At 46.9% G+C, this 17779-nt stretch overlaps 1 protein-coding gene across 1 annotated transcript in view; it reads left to right on the top strand.

The window, feature by feature from the left end:
- Positions 1-17018, top strand: part of LOC137504837 (uncharacterized) — a 32740-nt gene extending 15722 nt beyond the window's left edge. The window contains exons 2-4 of the mRNA XM_068233428.1: positions 13632-13818; positions 14569-14772; positions 16822-17018. Coding sequence (XP_068089529.1) covers positions 13632-13818; positions 14569-14772; positions 16822-17018 — 588 coding nt within the window. The remainder of the gene's footprint in view (positions 1-13631; positions 13819-14568; positions 14773-16821) is intronic.
- The last annotated feature ends 761 nt before the right edge of the window (positions 17019-17779 follow it).

A 17779-nucleotide genomic window follows, 5' to 3' on the forward strand; every position in this document is an offset into this window, starting at 1 on the left:
AATTCGATAGAAAAAGTAGCATGATTAAGGATTAGTACTTTTTGAAAAGCATGCTTATATACCATAGCTGGGATTTGAACCCAGGACCTAGTGTGTAGTAGGTATCTGTCTTACCCTCTAGACCATGACCCACACTGCATGCTAAAGCTGGCGGTAGCATAAACCATACTTCCATTATGATCAATTCGATAGAAAAAGTAGCATGGTTAAGGATTTGTACTTTTTGAAAAGCATGCTTATATACCATAGCTGGGATTTGAACCCAGGACCTAGTGTGTAGTAGGTATCTGTCTTACCCTCTAAACCATGACCCACACTACATGCTAAAGCTGGCGGTAGCATAAACCATACTTCCATTATGATCAATTCGATAGAAAAAGTAGCATGATTAAGGATTTGTACTTTTTGAAAAGCATGCTTATATACCATAGCTTGGATTTGAACCCAGGACGTAGTGTGTAGTAGGTATCTGTCTTACCCTCTAGACCATGACCCACACTACATGCTAAAGCTGGCGGTAGCATAAACCATACTTCTATTATGATCAATTCGATAGAAAAAGTAGCATGATTAAGGATTTGTACTTTTTGAAAAGCATGCTTATATACCATAGCTGGGATTTGAACCCAGGACCTAGTGTGTAGTAGGTATCTGTCTTAACCTCTAGACCATGACCCACACTACATGCTAAAGCTGGTGGTAGCATAAACCATACTTCCATTATGATCAATTCGATAGAAAAAGTAGCATGATTAAGGATTTGTACTTTTTGAAAAGCATGCTTATATACCATAGCTGGGATTTGAACCCAGGACCTAGTGTGTAGTAGGTATCTGTCTTAACCTCTAGACCATGACCCACACTACATGCTAAAGCACACCCTTGGCGCTGTTTCTCCTAATGTGAATGTGCTCCCTGTCCGTGCATTTACTACTTTACCTGGCCGCTATCTCCTGCTGTGGTCCCCATGCTAGAGGCCTGCATCGGGTCGGGTACCGGTTCTGATTTTAACCAGGTTGCGGGTCGGGTGCGAGTAGTGGGTCTGCGGGTGTGGGTACCAGATTCCCCAGAAAGCAGGTTGCAGGTCAGATGTGGGTAGCGGGGCTGCGGGTTGGGTGCGGGTCTGAAAAATTAGACCCGCACAGGGCATCCTGTCAGGTACCCGCGGGTTACCCGAAATGCAGATCGGGTACCCGTTTTGCTTTTAATCGGGTTGCGGGTCGGGTGCAGGTAACGGGTCTGCGGGTGCGGGTACCAGTTATAAAGGGGACATGCAATAGAGATGCTGATCTATTTGGCTGCAGTAGTGTCTGAATAACAAGCATGTAGCCAATCCACTCAGATCTGACAATAATGTCAGAAACACCTGATCTGATCTGCTGCATGCTTGTTCAGGGTCTATGGCTAAAAGTATTAGAGACAGATTATCAGCAGGATAGCCAGGCAACCGGTATTGCTTAAAAGGAAATAAATATGGCAGCCTCCACATACCTCTTGCTACAGTTGTCCTTTAAAGCAGATACTAAAAAAAACTTGTGGAGCAGTTACTGAGATGCCTTGATTTGTTAAACAGCTTAACCACTTCCGGATCGGGCTAGTTGAAATCTATGCCCTGTTTATGTCTGTTTATTCCTGCCATAGATTTCAATTTCTGCATTTGCTCGTACATGCCACTCATGTGGTCAACGACCCCCCTCCTGCTGCCATAAGTGGCAATAGTAAAAGCCACAATTATCTATCGGGAGACATAATTTAACTTCATTGCCGATAATCACAACTTTTACTATTGCGGTGCCATTTTTATCGGCGCTCATTTTGCTCCATTTTTATCAGTTCTGGTGTTTCTAAAGCTGAAACCTATAATTAACATAAAATTCTTTTTCCTAAATAATTAACTACATTCTACTAAATGTCATTACAGTGCTTCTTTAAATCTGATGCTGCTAAGGGCCATTGCATGGGTTTTCCTCCAGTTTTCTTTGCACCTGTGTTGATAAATATGCTTCACCATGTGGTGCATCAATCGCAACTCCCCAATCAATATTCCAATCAGGGAGCGCTTGTCTGGTCACGCTGCTATTGGCTTGTGTGTAACAAACGTGTTCAGGAACAAAACAGCACTCACAGAGAACATGGGGTGATGTTTTCTATGTAAAATCAACTACCTAAAACAAAAAAGCAGGAGTCAGGTACAGGATAATATAGAGTTTAAAAGCTGCTGTAATTTTAAAACACAGTATAAAAACTCCCAACAGAGTTTCACTTAAAATTTTACCTATATATATAAAAACAGTAAAAACTATATACACTGACTTAAGACTGGATTAGTAATAGTGAAACAGAGATTTATTTGAATAAAGAAAGCCCAGGCAAGATATGCCCATCGAGGTCCAGACAGATGGCTCCTGTCTATTTAGTAATTTCTTTAATTACAGTAGCACTAATCAAACATAGAGAGTCCAGCAAGAACTGGCTGGTGACAAAGGATTAGACTGCGGGGGTCCCATCTAATTTTCAGTGACTTAGCTCATAATTTTCCAGTGGTACATCTGAAACCAACTCCAGTAAAACCGAGCTCGGACGGCAGATGGTAGGGATTTACTTTCTTTACATTGTAATTTAAAATCAAGCTGAATTATAATAAACAAAAATGTACAGAACATATATATATATATCATTTTTTTATTGATTTATTTTTTGGACAGAAGAGGGGCAACACTTAGATCTTATGCATGAGTTTCAGATCTGGCAGAAAATGCATCGAGTTCACAATGTGCTGGCAAATAAAGGCATGAAAGTCACATTCTGCTGTTGGACAGGACACTGACTGGTGTCCTTATCTTGGCAGGCAGTGACTCCAGATAGTCACCCTTCTGGGAGGCAGCAGGGAGTCCCAGTGTACATCTGCAGAAGAGCATGCATCAATACACACATCTGCTTGAGACGAAGACAGTCCCACTGACAGCAATCACAATGTCAAATCTGCATTTAAAAACTTTGTAAATCCAAATTAATGCCATGGCAAATTCAAACTGAACTATGGAACGCTTATTAACTGCTAGGTGACGAAGTATAGCAATTTTTAAACTACAGATCCCTTGAGATATAGATCCTTTCAGGTATAGCGTTCTTAACTGTTGAACACACGAGGGGTAGTCAGTTTGCATGGAAACAGGGGCGTAGCAATAGGGGGTGCAGAGGTAGCGACCGCGTCGGGGCCCTTGGGCCAGAGGGGCCCTTCCTCAACTACAGTATTAGCTCTCTGTTGGTCCTGTGCTCATAATAATCACTTCTATAGATACTTTGAATAGTCGTAATCCTTAACAAGCTATTTCCCATCCCTTTCTTGCACCTCTGACACTGTAGTTGCCATTGGCAGGTTTTGATGCCGTATCAATTGTTCTGTATAGAGTGCTTGGGGGGCCCCAATGTAAAACTTGCATAGGGGCCCACAGTTCCTTAGCTACGCCACTGCATGGAAAACAGTGGGAACTTTAATCATTGGAATTTTTAAGAGTAATCCTAACTTGAGATGTATGACACCTTTAGGTTCAGACCAAAGCTGCTTATTGATATCTTTATCAATCCATCTACTCAGTGCTGGTCGTAATGAAAGAATCTACGCTTACGGGTCGTTACGCGTAATTTTACGCTATTACGCGTTACGCAATTACGGTTACGGCGTAAGAAAGTACCTACGGAGCAGCCCCGTAATTACGCCTTGTTGTTACGCAGTTACGCGTAAGGATACCGTAATTCAGTTGCTTACGTTACGGTATTACGCTTGCAGCCGTAACATTCACGCGTACGTTTTGACGCATGCTTAGCATATGTACGCAATAGCTGTCACTCACTAGGCGCCGCCTACTACGCGTACGTTTTGACGCATGCAACGCTTATATGTACGCAGTAGGCGGCGTCTTCCGAGTGACAGCTATTGCGTACATGCGTCAAAACGTACGCGTTGGCACGCACTCCGGGCACGCTCAGCCTCAAAGCCTGTGATTGGCTAATGCGTACAGAACAACAGGAAGTTCAAAAAAAAAGGCCATACGCGTGGAAGAGACCTGGAGAGAGACACAGAGTCACAGACTTCCTCTGCAGGACTCCACAGCCAGCCAGCCAGCCAGAATGCCTCCAAAAAATTGTCCTGAATTGAAAAGGATGGTGATTGAGGTAAGTGATCTATTGAACAAAATGCATATATGTTTGGTACTGTTTCTGTGCATTTATTGATATTTGACATTAAAAAATGTATCAGGTGTTTGTGAGAGTTTTTTATTTTATTTGTCACTGTAACTTTGCTTGTACCACTACTGTTAAAGGCACTCCGAGCTACGCGTCATGACGGTGGTCGGCGTGACAGTCCTGCGCATATGCGGGTTTACTGCGCATGCGCAGGACTGTCACGCCGGCCGCCGTCATGACGCGTATCGGCCGTCATAATGACGTGCCTCTTCCTATACCAGCAAGTGTCGGGCCGACACTCGTCTGAGTGTCGCGGCTGTGTGCTCGGAGTCCCCTTATTAGTAGAGACACATTCACACTGTATTTTGCTAAATGGTAGCAATTTTTTTTTTTGAGCAGTTTTCAAGCGGTTCTTTAGCGGTTTGTGTTTACCTCTTTTTGCGCGGTTTGCATTTTTTGTATGGGAGTTCCTAGCGTCTACAGCATTTTGCGATTAGTGATTAGTGTTCTGATTGGGTTGTGTTTTTTTTTTTTCTGGACCAAAAATGCAATAGCATAGGGGGCGATATTGTGGCTGGGAACGCGAAGAATCACTTGCGTTCCCAGCCTGACGGACGGTGACGGCGAAACCGGAAGTAAACGCCGGCGGGGACGGGAGTATCGGAGGGACACGGCGAGGGCACCGATCAGCTGTAGGGGGCTGAGGGAAGCCCCAGGTTAGTAAAACTTTTTTTTTTCCGGCTTAACCCCTTGAGGACCACAGTCTTTATACCCCTTAAGGACCAGACCCTTTTTTTCCATTCAGACCACTGCAGCTTTCACGGTTTATTGCTCGGTCATACAACCTACCATCTAAATGAATTTTACCTCCTTTTCTTGTCACTAATACAGCTTTCTTTTGGTGCAATTTGATTTCTGCTGTGATTTTTAGTTTTTATTATATTCATCAAAAAAGACATTAAAGAGACTCTGTAACATGAAAAACATCCCCTGGGGGGTACTCACCTCGGGTGGGGGAAGCCTCCGGATCCTAATGAGGCTTCCCACGCCGTCCTCTGTCCCACGGGGGTCTCGCCGCAGCCCTCCGAACAGCCGGCGACTGTGCCGACTGTCAGTTCAATATTTACCTTTGCTGGCTCCAGCGGGGGCGCTGTGGCGGCTTTCCGGCCCGAACTACACCGAAATACCCGATCTCATTCGGGTCCGCTCTACTGCGCAGGCGCAGGAAACTTGCGCCTGCGCAGTAGAGCAGATCCGACGGCGATCGGGTATTTCCGTGTAGTTCGTAGCCGACAGCCGTCAGAGCGCCTGCGCAGGAGCCAGGAAGGTAAATATTGCGTCACCGCTGTACGGAGGGCTACAGCGAGACCCCCGAGGGACGCAGGACGGCGTGGGAAGCCTCATTAGGATCCTGAGTAGTGTTGGGCGAACATCTAGATGTTCGGGTTCGGGCCGAACAGGCCGAACATGGCCGCGATGTTCGGGTGTTCGACCCGAACTCCGAACATAATGGAAGTCAATGGGGACCCGAACTTTTGTGGTTTGTAAAGCCTCCTTACATGCTACATACCCCAAATTTACAGGGTATGTGCACCTTGGGAGTGGGTACAAGAGGAAAAAAAAATTTAGCAAAAAGAGCTTATAGTTTTTGAGAAAATCGATTTTAAAGTTTCAAAGGGAAAACTGTCTTTTAAATGCGGGAAATGTCTGTTTTCTTTGCACAGGTAACATGCTTTTTGTCGGCATGCAGTCATAAATGTAATACATATAAGAGGTTCCAGGAAAAGGGACCGGTAATGCTAACCCAGCAGCAGCACACGTGATGGAACAGGAGGAGGGTGGCGCAGGAGGAGAAGGCCACGCTTTGAGACACAACAACCCAGGCCTTGCATGAGGACAAGAAGCGTGCGGATAGCATGCTTTGTACCACCATGCAGTCATAAATGTAATAAAGATAAGTGGTTCAATAAACAGGGACCACGCGGCAACGGTAACCCAGCAGCAGCACACGTGATGGAACAGGAGGAGGCGCAGGAGGAGAAGGCCACGCTTTGTGAGACACAACAACCCAGGCCTTGCATGAGGACAAAAAGCGTGCGGATAGCATGCTTTGTACCGCCATGTAGTCATAAATGTAATAAAGATAAGAGGTTCCATAAACAGGGACCGGCAACGGTAACCCAGCAGCAGCAGCAGCAGCAGCAGCACACGTGATGGAACAGGAGGAGGCGCAGGAGGAGAAGGCCACGCTTTGTGAGACACAACAACCCAGGCCTTGCATGAGGACAAAAAGCGTGCGGATAGCATGCTTTGTACCGCCATGTAGTCATAAATGTAATAAAGATAAGAGGTTCCATAAACAGGGACCGGCAACGGTAACCCAGCAGCAGCAGCAGCAGCAGCAGCACACGTGATGGAACAGGAGGAGGCGCAGGAGGAGAAGGCCACGCTTTGTGAGACACAACAACCCAGGCCTTGCATGAGGACAAAAAGCGTGCGGATAGCATGCTTTGTACCGCCATGTAGTCATAAATGTAATAAAGATAAGAGGTTCCATAAACAGGGACCGGCAACGGTAACCCAGCAGCAGCAGCAGCAGCACACGTGATGGAACAGGAGGAGGCGCAGGAGGAGAAGGCCACGCTTTGTGAGACACAACAACCCAGGCCTTGCATGAGGACAAAAAGCGTGCGGATATAGCAGCAATGCTTTTTGCCGCCATGCAGTCATAAATGTAATACAGATGAGAGGTTCAATAAACAGGGACCGGAAACGCTAAACCATCCCAGATGTTCATCGGTCATGTTACTTGGTTGGGGTCCAGGAGTGTTGCGTAGTCGTTTCCAATCCAGGATTGATTCATTTTAATTTGAGTCAGACGGTCTGCATTTTCTGTGGAGAGGCGGATACGCCGATCTGTGATGATGCCTCCGGCAGCACTGAAACAGCGTTCCGACATAACGCTGGCTGCCGGGCAAGCCAGCACCTCTATTGTGTACATTGCCAGTTCGTGCCAGGTGTCTAGCTTCATGCCCGGTTTCAGGTCCAGCGGTGCCAGCCACAAATCCGTCTGTTCCTTTATTCCCCTCCAAATTTCCTCCCCTGTGTGCTGCTTATCCCCAAGGCAGATCAGCTTCAGCAACGCTTGCTGACGCATGCCAACAGCTGTGCTGCACTGCTTCCACGATCCTACTGCTGCTGGTGCTGGGTTAGCATTTCCGGATGAGGTACAGCTTTGAGATGCGTTGGAGGAGAAGGAGTCAGAGAGGTAGGTGCTGCTGTTGTTATCCAGCTGTTTGCGGCGTGGGCAACACCCGCGCCGTAGCAGGTGAGGAATCGCTTCCAGGCTCCACAAGGTTCACCCAGTGCGCGGTAAGGGAGATGTATCGACCCTGGCCGAACGCACTCGTCCAGGTGTCAGTGGTGAGGTGAACCTTGCAGGCAACGGCATTCTTCAAGCTTCGGGTTATTTAGCTGACCACGTGCTCATGCAACTCAGGCACTGCAGAGCGCGCAAAGTGGTAGCGGCTGGGAACCACGTAACGTGGGATGGCCACTGACATCATGCCCTTGAAGCTGTTTGTCTCCACCACTCGATATGGCAGCATTTCGCAGGCCAGAAGCTTGGCTATGCTGGCTGGCTGTTACTGCCACGGCCCGGGGGTCATTTGCTGGCAATTTCCTCTTGTGCTCAAACATCTCAGAGACAGACAACTCAACCGTAGCGCTGCACACCGAAGGGCTGTTGGTTGTTGTGTTTGATGAACACTGGGAGACCTCAAGAGCACTAGTCCGGAAAGTGACAGTGTCAGCATCGTCTGATGTTTGTGAATGTTGTGAACCACGCAATGGCTGGGCTACTGCTGCTGCTGAGGCGGGTCTGGTGGTGAGTCTGGTGAACCCAAGGGAGGCAGTGTTGCTGGTGGTACCCTGTCCTGCCGCGTTTGCCCACAGAGTGGGATGTTTGGATAGAATGTGGCGGCTCATGCTGGTGGTGGAGAGGTTGTTAATACTTTTCCCCCTGCTCAGGCGGGTCTTGCACACCTTGCAAATCGCCATGGTAACATCCTCAGTGCAGTCTTCAAAGAAAGCCCAGACTTTAACTGGCTGAGGACTCGGACCTCGTGCGTGATGTGCTGGTGCTGCTTAACCCACTGCTGGACGCTTGAGAGGTCATCCAAGTAATTATCTGGTCCTGTTCTTTTGGATCTGTGAGGGTTGTTGTCCTGGACAACATGGGCAGTATTGAGTGGGTTTTCTTGGGTGCTCCCCTGTGGCCTGTACGTGAACCGTCAGGGGAAACACCTCTTCCCTTGCCCCTCCCTCTTTCACCGGATTTCTTCCTCATTTCACTTATCCTTAAAGTACACGCTGACTGGCAGCAGTACAGTGGCAGTACAGAAATGCTATACAGTGGTGGGTGAGCGGTGTACCACTATTGTCAGCAGTGACACAGAGCACAATGCTATACAGTGGCGGGTGAGCGGTGTACTACTGTTCCCAGCAGACACAGAGTGGAAGTAAACACAATGCTATATAGTGTGGCTGAGCCGTGTACACAGAGTGGCATTAAACACAATGCTATATAGTCTGCTATATAGTCACCCCGAACAGGGTGATGTTCTGCAGAACCCGAACAGTGGCAAACACTGTTCGCCCAACACTACTGGGAGGGAACGCAGATTTTAGTACCTAAACACACGATACAACATGTTTTCCGGGGTCGGACTCTGAGGCACATACAGATGGTCCCGATCATCATCCTCATCATACAACTCTTCTCCTGAGTCTGACCCACCCACCACCTCTGCCACCCCAACATCCCCAGACACAGACCCCTCATCGTCCTCAACATTAACTTGGGATGCTGGCCTGAGCCAGACCTCCTCCTCCACATCAGGCCCCATCATCTCCTCAATGGCAGCCCTCATTAATCGCTCTGGCGACGGACTGATGGACACAACGTTCTCCTCCGGGGAGGGCTGCTGCTGACCACTGGCTGCTGGGGTGGATGTTATAGCTTGCGTGGGGCGTTGGCTGTTGCTGTTGTTGGGAGTGCTGCTCACAGCGGAGGTCTCTGGGGAACTCATGTTGAGCTCATATAGTGGTTGACGGTGAGTGGAGTATTACTGATCCCAGCAATATACACACTGACTGGCAGAGTACGCAATGCTATATAGTGTGGCTGAGCGGTGTACACAGAGTGGCAGTAAACACAATGCTATATAGTCTGGCTGAGCGAGCGGTGTACTACTGTTCCCAGCAGAATCAGAGTGGCAGTAAACAATGGTATATAGTCTGGCTGAACGGTGTACACAGAGTGTCAGTAAACAATGGTATATAGTCTGGCTGAGCGAGCGGTGTACTACTGTTCCCAGCAGAATCAGAGTGGCAGTAAACAATGGTATATAGTCTGGCTGAGCGGTGTACACAGAGTGTCAGTAAACAATGGTATATAGTCTGGCTGAGCGGTGTACACACAATGCTATATAGTCTGCTATATAGTGTCAGTAAACAATGGTATATAGTCTGGCTGAGCGAGCGGTGTACTACTGTTCCCAGCAGAATCAGAGTGGCAGTAAACAATGGTATATAGTCTGGCTGAGCGGTGTACACAGAGTGTCAGTAAACAATGGTATATAGTCTGGCTGAGCGGTGTACACAGAGTGTCAGTAAACAATGGTATATAGTCTGGCTGAGCGGTGTACACAGAGTGGCAGTAAACACAATGCTATATACTCTGGCTGAGCGAGCGGTGTACTACTGTTCCCAGCAGACACAGAACAGTAAACAGAATGCTATATAGTGTGGCTGAGCGAGCGGTGTACCACTATTCCCAGCAGACACAGAACAGTAAACAGAATGCTATATAGTGTGGCTGAGCGAGCGGTGTACCACTATTCCCAGCAGACACAGAACAGTGAACAGAATGCTATATAGTGTGGCTGAGCGAGCGGTGTACCACTATTCCCAGCAGACACAGAACAGTGAACAGAATGCTATATAGTGTGGCTGAGCGAGCGGTGTACCACTATTCCCAGCAGACACAGAACAGTGAACAGAATGCTATATAGTGTGGCTGAGCGAGCGGTGTACCACTATTCCCAGCAGACACAGAACAGTAAACAGAATGCTATATAGTGTGGCTGAGCGAGCGGTGTACCACTATTCCCAGCAGACACAGAACAGTAAACAGAATGCTATATAGTGTGGCTGAGCGAGCGGTGTACCACTATTCCAAGCAGACACAGAACAGTAAACAGAATGCTATATAGTGTGGCTGAGCGAGCGGTGTACCACTATTCCCAGCAGACACAGAGTGGCAGTAAACAGAATGCTATATAGTGTGGCTGAGCGAGGTACACAGAGTGGCAGTAAACAGAATGCTATATAGTGTGGCTGAGCAAGCGGTGTACTACTATTCCCAGCAGACACAGAGTGGCAGTAAACAGAATGCTATATAGTGTGGCTGAGCGAGGTACACAGAGTGGCAGTAAACAGAATGCTATATAGTGTGGCTGAGCAAGCGGTGTACTACTGTTCCCAGCAGTGACACAATGACAGGGGGGACCCTGGCTAGCGTGGCTGGAGCGCGAACTACCCTGCCTGCCTACCCAAAGCTAAACCCACAGACAAATGGCGGAGATATGACGTGGTTCGGGTATTTATTTACCCGAACCACGTGACAGTTCGGCCAATCAGAGCGCGTTCGGGTCCGAACCACGTGACCCGTTCGGCCAATCACAGCGCTAGCCGAACGTTTGGGGAACGTTCGGCCATGCGCTCTTAGTTCGGCCATATGGCCGAACGGTTTGGCCGAGCACCGTCAGGTGTTCGGCCGAACTCGAACATCACCCGAACAGGGTGATGTTCTGCAGAACCCGAACAGTGGCGAACACTGTTCGCCCAACACTAATCCTGAGGCTTCCCCCACCCGAGGTGAGTACCCCCCAGGGGCCGTTTTGTCGTTACAGTTCCTCTTTAATGTTGTCAAAAGAATGAATTTTTTAACTTTCTGTGCTGACATTTTTCAAATAAAATAAAATTTCAATATACATTTTTGTCCAGATTTATTATGCTACATGTCTTTGATAAAAAAAACAACAACAATAAGTGTATATTTACTGGTTTGGGTAATAGTTATAGCGTTTACAAAGTATGTTGCCAAAATTGTATTTTCCCATTTTGAAGCATCGCTGACTTTACGGAGCACCTGTCAGGTTTTATGAGGTGCCAAAATTCCATGATTAAATACCCCCAAATGACCCTATTGTGGAAAGAAGACATCCCAAAGTATTCACTAGGGCCCGTTCAGATCACAAATGCGGATGGGCATGCGTGCGGAACGCGTGTGGACCACAACGCGTACGAACGCATGGCCATCCGCGTTTGTGTGCGTTGCGTGGCTGATCCCATCACTGAAAAGTGAATGGGACAGCCACGCGTTTTGTCAAAATCTGCATGCAGCATGCGTTCCCGGACCGCACAGGTCCGGAACGCATGCAGTGTGAACATCAGACAGTGCACTCTATGCACTGTCTGATGTCATGCGTGTCGGCCTCCATTCCAAAACGCGGCTGGAAACGCGTGCAGTGTGAACGGGCCCTAAGAGGCATGGTAAGTTCATAGAATTTTTTTTGTCACAAGTTAGCGGAAATTGACACTTTGAAACAAAAATAAAACAAAAAAAAAGTTTCCATTTCTGCTAACTTGTTAAAAAAAAATAAAAAAATCTGCCACGGACTCACCATGCCCCTCTCTGAATACCTTGGGGTGTCTACTTTCCAAAATGGGGTCATTTGTGGGGTGTGTTTACTGTCCTGGCATTTTGGGGGGTGCTAAATTGTAAGCACCCCTGTAAAGCCTAAAGGTGCTCATAGGACGTTGGGCCCCTTAGCGCACCTAGGCTGCAAAAAGGGGTCACACATGTGGTATTGCCGACCGTACTCAGGAGAAGTAGAATAATGTGTTTTGGGGTTTATTTTTAAACATACCCATGCTGGGTGGGTTAAATATCTTTCTAAATGAGATTTTTTAGTTGTTTTTTTTTTTACACATAATTGTCCATTTACATAGAGATTTCTCCCACCCAGCATGGGCATGTGTAAAAATACACCCCAAAACACATTATACTACTTCTCCTGAGTACGGCGATACCACATGTGTAACACTTTTTTCTAGCCTAGGTGCGCTAAGGGGCCCAACGTCCTTTGAGTACCTTTAGGATTTTCATGAATTTAGTTTCTAGACTACTCCTCATGCTTTAGGGCCCCTAAAATGCCAGGGCAGTATAGAAACCCCACAAATGACCCCATTTTAGAAAGAATACACCCCAAGGTATTCTGTTAGGAATATGGTGAGTTCATAGAAGATTTTATTTTTTGTCACAAGTTAGCGGAAATATATATATTTTTCCCCCCCCAAAGTGTCATTTTCCGCTAACGTGACAAAAAATAAAATCTTCTATGAGCTCACCATACTCCTAACAGAATACCTTGGGGTGTATTCTTTCTAAAATGGGGTCATTTGTGGGGTTTCTATACTGCCCTGGCATTTTAGGGGCCCTAAAGCAAGAGGAGTAGTCTAGAAACTAGTAGTCTAGAAAAATGGATGGGTGGCAGTGAAAGGTGGTGACAGGGGATGATTGACGGGTGATTGACAGGTGATTTACAGGGGAGACTAGATGTATACAAGGGGGGTGGGGCTGAGTATGTGGGCGGGTAATTGGCTGCCCAAGGGGCACATTATGGTCTGATCTGATAGGTAGCAGTGACAGGTGGTGACAGGGGGTGATTGATGGGTGATCAGTGGGTGATTTAGAGGGGAGAACAGATGTAAACAATGCACTTTGGTGGTGATCTGACGGTGGGTCTGAGGGCAATCTGAGGGTGTAGGCGGGTGTTTGGGTGCCCGCAGGGGCCAGTTTAGGTTCTGATCTGATGGGTGGCAGTGAGAGGTGTTGACAGGGGGTTATTGATGGGTGATTGACAGGTGATTGATAGGTGACCATTGGGTGCTTATAGGGGAGAATAGATTTGGGGAGCAGATGGTTTTCATAGGCAGTCATATGTTGATTCCAGTGTCTCAAAATATCAGTCAGAAGTATTCATAGCTGGCTAACAATATCTGTGATAGTCATCATAGGTGGCTCCCAATATCTGGCACTAGCCATAGTTGGGCCACAACATCTTTCACTTTATGTAATTATAGATGGCAAGCAATATCTGTCAGAAGTTATAGGTGGCCACTTATATCTTCTTGTAGTCATCATTATTCCATAAGTATCTGCCCGCAGTCATAGTTGGTTGAACTTGTTTCCAAAAATTTTTTGACACTGTCATATAATTTTTATAATGTTGAAACATGATTAAAGTAAAGTTAATCCTAATTAATAAATAATTAATCCATACAATGGTCATGAATACTGTAAAATTGTTTTGCAGGAATTTACTAAAGGCCGATATGACCTGTCGGTGGGCGAGGCCAAGAAGCGGGTGGTCCGGAAGGTCCAGTTCCTGTTGAGGAAAGACTTCAACAGGAACTTGAAGGTGAAGCAGGTCCAGATGATTTGGAGCGACCTGAAGAGGAGGGACAAAGAGCTCGTCAAGAGCATCCAGGAAGCCCTGTCATGTAAGTCAGCCAACTAATAGTTTATGTATGTGTATCTTGGGGTCTTTATACTGTATCTAATTATCCTATAAAAATACCATGTGCAGTGAATATTTTAATAGAGTTGTGTAGTATATACAGTAAAAGTATCCGTTCAATATTCACAGCTCATCACTTTTTCCACCTTTTTTTTTTTTTCTTTTTTTTTTGGACGGATTTATTCCAAAATGGGTTACCTAAACTATTTTTTGTGCTCCTGTGTGGGCATAGTGATGATATTTGTGCAGTATTTGCTGAGTGTTAGTTTTTGATAACCACTGATGATCACCTGGTACTCTTAATGCCCTTGGCAACTGCCAAGGTTTGCCTTGTGGATGATCCGGCTCTGGTGCACAGCCATTTTAAGATCTCTCCAGAGTTATTAAATTTGATTGATGCCTATGTTCATGCTTGGCCTCTCAAGAGCATACGCAGACTTGTCTCAAAGCCACTCCTTTGATATATTTGCTGTGTGTGGAGGGTCTTATTCCTAATAAAGATGAACCATTGCCCCAGGGCCCAGTCTACGTTCAAGAGCGCTCTTTATAGCCTATCCTATTTATATTTTACTATATTTAAGAGTAATATTCTTTCATGTCCAATAAAGAAATAAAAGGTATTAGAATATAACTTTAAAGAAAAAAAAAATACTTTCAGTAAAAACGTAATACTTTTTACCAATTTCATGACATATTTTGTTCTCATTATATTATTTATTATTGTTTATTACAGCTGGATCTGCTTCTCGTCCACCGGCACCACCTGCACAGCAACGCCCAGCCCGCCGACAGGACAGGAGGACCCCCCCGTCTGCGCAGCCCCAGGACCTGCAGGAAGGAGATGCCCCAGGACCCAGCACCTCCCGGTCTTCCTCCCCAGGCCCCTCCTTTCACAGCCAGCGAGTGGCCAGGCGATCTGCCGGATGCCTCCAGACAGGTAAAAATCTTTCAGTCTATAATTAAGAGGTTTTGGATCAGGATCAGGGGTCGAGTCCTGCGTGAACGCGGATGGACGACGTCCACTTACTTTTATTGGAGACTGGACGTCGTCCATCCTTGCACCCTGGAGGGGAGCAGCGCAGTGGAGAGGAGCATTGGGCAGAGCAGTGGGGAAGGGCGGACGTTTCCCACCCCCTTCCCTCACCTTGGCTGTTAGTGGCAGCGGGCCTCAGTGTGCGGGATTTACCTCCTCCTGTTCCGGAGAGTTGACGTTGTGCGTGCAGCTAGTCTGGTCTAGTCAAGACCAGAGCAGCGACACAGCTTCAACTCGCCGGAATGAGGAGGAGGTAAGTCCCGCCCACTGATGCCCGCTGCCACTACCAGCCACCACCGCAATCGTTCTGGAGGGGAGAGCCAGAAATAGTAGCCCAAGGTGAGGGAAGGGGGGGGGAAACGTCCGCCCTTCCCCGCTGCTCTGCCCAATGCTCCTCTCCACTGCGCTGCTTCCCTCCAGCTGTGGGGACACCTGGCTACATATGCTGGGGCCACTATACACCTGGCTACATATACTGGGGCCACTATACACCTGCCTACATATACTGGGGCCACTATACACCTGGCTACATATACTGGGGCCACTATACACCTGGCTACATATACTGGGGCCACTATACACCTGGCTACATATGCTGGGGCCACTATACACCTGGCTACATATACTGGGTCCACTATACACCTGGCTACATATACTGGGGACAACTACATACCTGGCTATACTGGGGCCACTATACAACTGGCTACATATACTGTGGACACCTATACACCTGGCTATACTGTGGACACCTATAGACCTGGCTACCTATTCTGGGGACATCTATACACCTGGCCACCTATTCTGGGAATATCTATACACCTGGCCACCTATTCTGGGAATATCTATACACCTGGCCACCTATTCTGAGGACATCTATACACCTGGCTACCTATTCTGGTTACATCTCTACATCTGGCCACCTATTCTGGGGACAACTATACACATGACTACTTATACTGGGGACACCTATAGACCTGGCTAGCTATACTGGGGGTACCTATTTTGGGGGAACTGCTGTCAGCTCTGTATTTATGGGGAACCGATGATGCCAGATTACGTGTATTTTGGGGAACCTCTGCCAGATTTTGTATGTTCGTGAACCACTGCTGACAGATTACATGTATTTTGGGTGTTACGTGTATTTTGGGTGATCCACTGACAGGTTTTGCGTATTTTGAGGAACTGCTTCCAGATTATGTGTATGTTGGGGGAACTGCTGCTGCCAGATTGTCTATTTTGGGGTAACCACTGCCATAGTATCTGTATTTTGGAGGAACCTCTGCCAGATTATGTGTATTTTTGGTGAAATGCTGTCAGACTACATCTACTTTTTGGGGATACACTACGACAGAGCTCAAACTTCTCCTGGCAGACCTTTTATACCACTGCTAAGGACATGTATATTTGGCCCCACCCATGACCATGCCCACGCTATGCTTAACCAAACCCATTTTTTGGCGCGGCGCAGAGATTTTTAGGGTGAGTCCACTCCCCTCTTTTTCAAGGACTACACCCCTGATCAGGATGATACCATTTATTGGCTAACTTAAACGAATAGAAGCCTGCAAGCTTTACACTGTAGAGACTTCGTCGAGGTACATTTCCATTACATGCGTTACGATGCGGCACACCACGGGTGTCCTGAAACCATTGCACGGCAGTGGTATAGTTTGTATTGCGTTCAGGTTATGCGGAGCGGTGTACACTGATCCAATAATCTGCAGCATGCTTCATATTCTCGCAGGGCTGCATCTGCGTCCCATCTCCTCTAATCACTTCTGCATTGGGAGATGCGGAACTGATGCGGCGAGGTGGCCGCCTTCGCATCACTTCTATGGTGGAACAGGGCCCTAAATGTTGTTGTATAAGCTTTACATTAATTTTTTTTTTCCTTGATATAATGATTATACATTTTACAATCAGGGTAACCGATTTTCCCTATTCTTTCCACAGTTCCACTGTCTACTCACCTAAAATTGAGGAGGGACCATAGGAGGCTGAAGGCAACGGTGAGGCGGCATCAGAGAGGAGTGCCGGTCCGGGACTTCCGTATCCTGAAGCAGCAGGTCCTGGAGCTGCGCGAAAAATCGGCCAAGCAGGACGAGCTTATTGCCAATTTAATGGGCACCGGGGGCAGGCGTGATGCCTAACTATTATTTTTTTTGTGGTTTTTTTTGTGGGGGTGGGGGGGGGGGATATTTTTGTTGGACCATTGTAGCCCCTGACACACTATAATGAGTTGTGGTTCACCATGAGCTTGCTGGTTAATTTGTACCTACGGTAGCTGTACTGCAGCAACTACCTACCTACCTGCCTAATCTATACTGCAGCACCTACCAACCTACCTACCTAATCTATACTGCAGTGCCTACCTACCTACCTAATCTATACTGCAGCACCTACCTATCTACCTAATCTATACTGCAGCACCTACCTATCTACCTAATCTATACTGCAGCACCTACCTACGGTAGCTGTACTGCAGCAACTACCTACCTACCTGCCTAATCTATACTGCAGCACCTACCTACCTAATCTTTACTGCAGCACCTACCTACCTAATCTACAGTAGTGTGAAAAACTATTTGCCCCCTTCCTGATTTCTTATTCTTTTGCATGTTTGTCACACTTAAATGTTTCTGCTAATTGAAAACCGTTAACTATTAGTCAAAGATAACATAATTGAACACAAAATGCAGTTTAAAATGATGGTTTTTATGATTTATTGAGAAAAAAAACTCAAAACCTACATGGCCCTGTGTGAAAAAGAAATTGCCCCCTGAACCTAATAGCTGGTTGTGCCACCCTTAGCAGCAATAACTGCAATCAAGCGTTTGCGATAACTTGCAACGAGTCTTTTACAGCGCTCTGGAGGAATTTTGGCCCACTCATCTTTGCAGAATTGTTGTAA

The sequence above is a fragment of the Hyperolius riggenbachi genome, chromosome 4 (genome assembly GCF_040937935.1).
Source record: "Hyperolius riggenbachi isolate aHypRig1 chromosome 4, aHypRig1.pri, whole genome shotgun sequence".
Classification (NCBI taxonomy): domain Eukaryota; kingdom Metazoa; phylum Chordata; class Amphibia; order Anura; family Hyperoliidae; genus Hyperolius; species Hyperolius riggenbachi.